General features: G+C 57.3%; 2 protein-coding genes across 2 annotated transcripts in view; both read right to left on the bottom strand.

Moving 5' to 3' along the window:
* Positions 1 to 7: 7 nt before the first annotated feature.
* H310_08642 (hypothetical protein) lies at positions 8 to 1,158 on the bottom strand (the record flags this gene model as incomplete). Its single annotated transcript, XM_008874478.1, has 2 exons — positions 8 to 27; positions 90 to 1,158. The coding sequence occupies 2 exons, from the start codon at positions 1,156 to 1,158 to the stop codon at positions 8 to 10; spliced, it is 1,089 nt and encodes a 362-aa protein (XP_008872700.1).
* Positions 1,159 to 3,748: 2,590 nt separating this feature from the next.
* Positions 3,749 to 4,249, bottom strand: part of H310_08641 (hypothetical protein) — a gene marked incomplete at both ends in the record, with an annotated part of 3,820 nt that continues 3,319 nt past the window's right edge. The window contains one exon of the mRNA XM_008874477.1: positions 3,749 to 4,228. Within this exon, the coding sequence (XP_008872699.1) occupies positions 3,749 to 4,228 (480 nt within the window). The remainder of the gene's footprint in view (positions 4,229 to 4,249) is intronic.

Raw genomic sequence — 4,249 nt, 5'->3', positions numbered from 1 at the left:
ATCCACGCTAGGGTTTCGATGGATGAGCTCAAACAATTCAAAAATCGCCGATCGAGCTATCGTAGTGGCTTCGAGACTCGGGGCCATACGTCCAAAGGCACTGGCACCGATGGCGACGCAGAAAAACGCTGTGATGATGCGACCGCTATCGTAGCACTGACTCGACAGAGCGCACGACTGGGAGCTGTCCCCCAATTGGTCTCGAACGACCAGCGTCGCGCCATAGTACATTGCAGCGGCGTACGTGCTAAAGAGGATGTAGAGGTCGATGCCGGTGCCGATGCCCACCGCAAAGCCTTTGCGAATCCCCGCTGCTTGCGAGTCGTGGAGCGCTGCTGAGTACTTGTCCACGGCCGCCTGAAGCGTGTTGAGCACGTGGACGATCTTGACGTTGGACAGTGATTCCTGCGCGATACCGCCAGCGTAGGCGTAGGCTTTGGCGCCGCTCTCGACGGCCGCTGTCACGGCCTTGGTCATGCAATACGAACTGATCGTCATGAGCGGAACAAAGGCCAGGAGCACGAGCGAGAGCTGCCATCCGTAGTAGAAAGCCAGCCCGAGGCCCGTCACGCCAATCGAGCAGAAGTTAATCCCGTCGCCGACTTTTCGACCAATGCCTTCTTGTACGAGCAGCGTCGTGTGCGCGACTCGCGTGGCGAGCTGCATTGGATCAACTGTGTCAAACCACGCGACGTCTTGGCGCAAGATCGCTGACGCGAACGCATGGCGGATCTTCTTGGCCTGGCGGGACGACGTGATGGACCAGCATGCAATTTGAAGGAGCCCGCACACGAAGACGACCGCGGCAAGGATGACAAGCTGGACGAAAACGTGGTAGATGCCGCGCTGAAACGCGTCCCGGTCAAACGGCACTGCGGATGTCGACTCCTGCGGCTTGGTGAACGCGTTAATCACGTTGCCTAGGAGGACCATCTGAATGGGCTCGCACAAGCCGGTCGCAATGGCCGCGATGGACCCGACCGCCATGAGCACGTAGTCGGTTCTGTCGGCGAAATGAAACAATTGCGCCAACGACGCCAACCGGGGTGGCACGGGATCCGACACGTCAGCGGATTCAGCGGTGCTCACCGGGACGGAGGTCGAGTTGGCTGGCGACGCGACTTGGTGATACTTGTCGGCGGCGGGGTCGGTCGTCATAGGTGTGGCGGTGGCGGGGAGTGTTCGAATGGCCGGCGATCTTCGCAACGTCGCGTCGAGTTGTTTGCAGTGGTCAGCAGAGGTCCCAGCGACCCCACCCAGCCGAAAGGAATCCCACCGTTTCGATCTGTCCAGAGTGTTCCATCCTGACCGCCCAGCCAAACACGAAAGCCGTGCGCGCGATGTCTACCATACCGATCGACGGAATGGCCGTCAAGTGTCGGGGCCGTGCCTGCCGCTGCCCTTTCGATGATGACGAAACGACCCTCGACCACGTCGGTCGGGCATGTTGAGCCATGTGACCAACTGCTTAATGCCCGCCTAACACTCCACGTGCAATGAAAGCACACGGTGCCTGCCACATACGCGTCAGTCGATCGTGGTCACATCTGAGGTGGAGAAATGGTTGGCGGGACAGCTCTTCGCTGGCGAGACGACTGACCACACCACGAATTCTACGAGCCAAAGCAAGACTTCGAGAGATGATCGACGCGCCATTCACAAAATGTAACAGAACCTGAAAGAGACCCCTGCACCGTGTTCATGAGCCCCGATCCCCCGAATGACGAGAATCCCACACAACGCGATTCCATCCACGTCGACCGCTGGCAAGTTTATTGCCCCTCATAAGCCGCTTTGGCAACATTCGTCAAGTCGTCGTCATGGGGATGCATTTGGCTTCAACATGTTTGCCGACGCCTCTTCTCCGAGAATGCGGGCGACCTCATGCTACGTCGACAAGTAAATGCTGAAGTTGCTACGAGAAAGGGGGGGATGAGATCGTGATCATGGCGTGATGGAGCCCAAGGGGGAGGAGGCCCAACATCCTTACGCCGTCAAATCGAAACTTGCGAAGCCACGGTAGGCAAGGCCACCACCAAACGAGTTCCGATTTGACCATCGAGCGATGTTGCAAATTGTGGTCCCCTCGGGCCCCGGAAGCATTCGTTGTCCTGTCATCGGATAATCTTTGCCAAGTGTTCCTCTGGGAGCGCGCCTCCATGGCATCGTTCATGGCTGGGCCAGCGAACCCTCCAACACGTTTATGCTTGCCATACGCTGCGTTGTTGAGAGAGACCATGGACATCTGCCAAGCAATTCAATCAAAGCGTATTGACGATTCTCCTCGACCAGGTGATTCATTGTGCGCAGAGTACACATTGGGTGCGAGGAGCTCCGTCTCCGTCGTCATCGTATTGCAGCGCCCCCGCTTCGGAAATCCTCTTCGAGACCACCTCCAGCCCCAAGTTTCACCGCCCCGTGCAACGTCATCGCGACACAGCTCGAGTCGAAAGCTGTTGGGGAGGATTTCGAGTCGGCACGATTCCTATTAAAACGATGCCAATTTGCTGTGGACCATTCAAGTGGATGGAATTCACTTTACTGGACGAGCAAGGCGATGCGTGCGCTGTCCGCCCCTTCCAGTGTCGTGTCGCCAGTCGCTGAACGTTGCGACAGATACACCAGTCACGTTGGACTTAGCCACCTACATGGAAGAATGCGCATATCACGGCATATACCGTTTGTTGCATGGGGCACCTGGGGATCTAGCGGGGGGCGTATTGAGTTGGCCCACATCGCGCCCTTTCGGTTGGTGTACTCCCCCAACCGCACGACGGGAGTGGACTCGTCCTCGCTGTCGTCGACCAGCCTCCTGTGGGCGGGACAGTAAACTCGTCGTGTTGGTGCCAGGCATGGACAATCCGTCGCGTTGAATGTGCCATTGCCCAGCGTTTTCGTCGTTGGCCCCCCCCGACGACCATCCAACATTTAGCTAACCGTGGAAACGCGAGGTTTTTTTTTTTGCGATTCGGCTGGAAGTGTCGATGGAGGTGCGTTTCCGCTCTGTCCAGAAACGAGAAACCCACCGAAAACACCTCAGCTTCTGAACACCAAATCCGTCCAGGAATAATCCGCCTCTGTCGACACTACTTGGTGGACACGACGTCCTACAGGAGACAAGGCACAGGCGACAGGCAGCACGATTTTGCGCGTTTGCAAACGCATCACACGTGCGCATGGGGCGGCGAGAGTTGGTGTCACCTTTCAATGTATCCCAACGGGGGATCCATGGACGACGGCATGCGACATTGGACCAATTCTTGCGCGTGCCACAAACAACACGGCAGATGGAATCGATGCATTGCACGTACGTACTACCTTGGGACGAACCGAAACAGCTCGATGACTCGTCCTCCCCCGCGCTGCATGCGCGGCCGCACACGCGTCGAGTCCGTCTATGCATTCGAAACGCCAGCCCCTCCTTCGGCTTCACCCCCAAGGGCAACCACGCACTTCCGTACGCAATGTCATGCCGCAGGTAGTGCGCTTTGTAAGTTTAACGTCAGCAAGAAGTACGGTGTTACATACATCAAGAACGACGGCGTTGAACAATTAAACGTGTCATCACGATTGCAATTGCAGTGTCGTTCAAGGGACGTACTACACACGTTGACGTCACCCGCAGGAGCGCAGGCAATTCCAGCGGAATTTGCAACACAACAAGCGTGTCTAGAAGTCCAGGCACAAGAGGACGAAACGTGTGTACAGACATGAAAGTAACTAAGTTAAATTTGGTGCTGTTTGTCATCTATTGCATTTGGCGCGACACCAAGTTGGCGTAAATGCCGTTCGGGATGCCAATCAACTCGTCGTGCGTGCCCTGCTCGGCCACGCGACCACCGTCCACGACTGCAATCACGTCCGCATTCCGCACCGTCGACAGCCGATGCGCCACGATGATCGTCGTCCGACGCTTGAGCTTGAGCAGCTGATCCAGCGAATCCTGCACAATGCGCTCGCTCTCGTTGTCCAGCGCACTCGTGGCTTCGTCCAGCAACAAAATCGCAGGGTCGCGGATGATGGCGCGGGCGATCGCGATGCGCTGCTTCTGGCCGCCAGACACTTGCACGCCGCGGTCCCCCACGGCCGTGTTGTACTTGTCTGGGAACTGCATGATAAAGTCGTGTGCGTTGGCCTTCTTGGCGGCTTCTTCGATCTCTTCCTGTGTGGCGCCGGGCTTTCCCGTCGCAATGTTCTCCCCGATCGTGCCGACAAACAGGACCGGCTCCTGACTCACAATCGAGATGTG

Source organism: Aphanomyces invadans (assembly GCF_000520115.1).
Source record: "Aphanomyces invadans strain NJM9701 unplaced genomic scaffold supercont1.18, whole genome shotgun sequence".
Taxonomy (NCBI): Eukaryota; Oomycota; class Saprolegniomycetes; order Saprolegniales; family Verrucalvaceae; genus Aphanomyces; species Aphanomyces invadans.
This window is presented reverse-complemented; position numbering and strand designations above follow the sequence as displayed.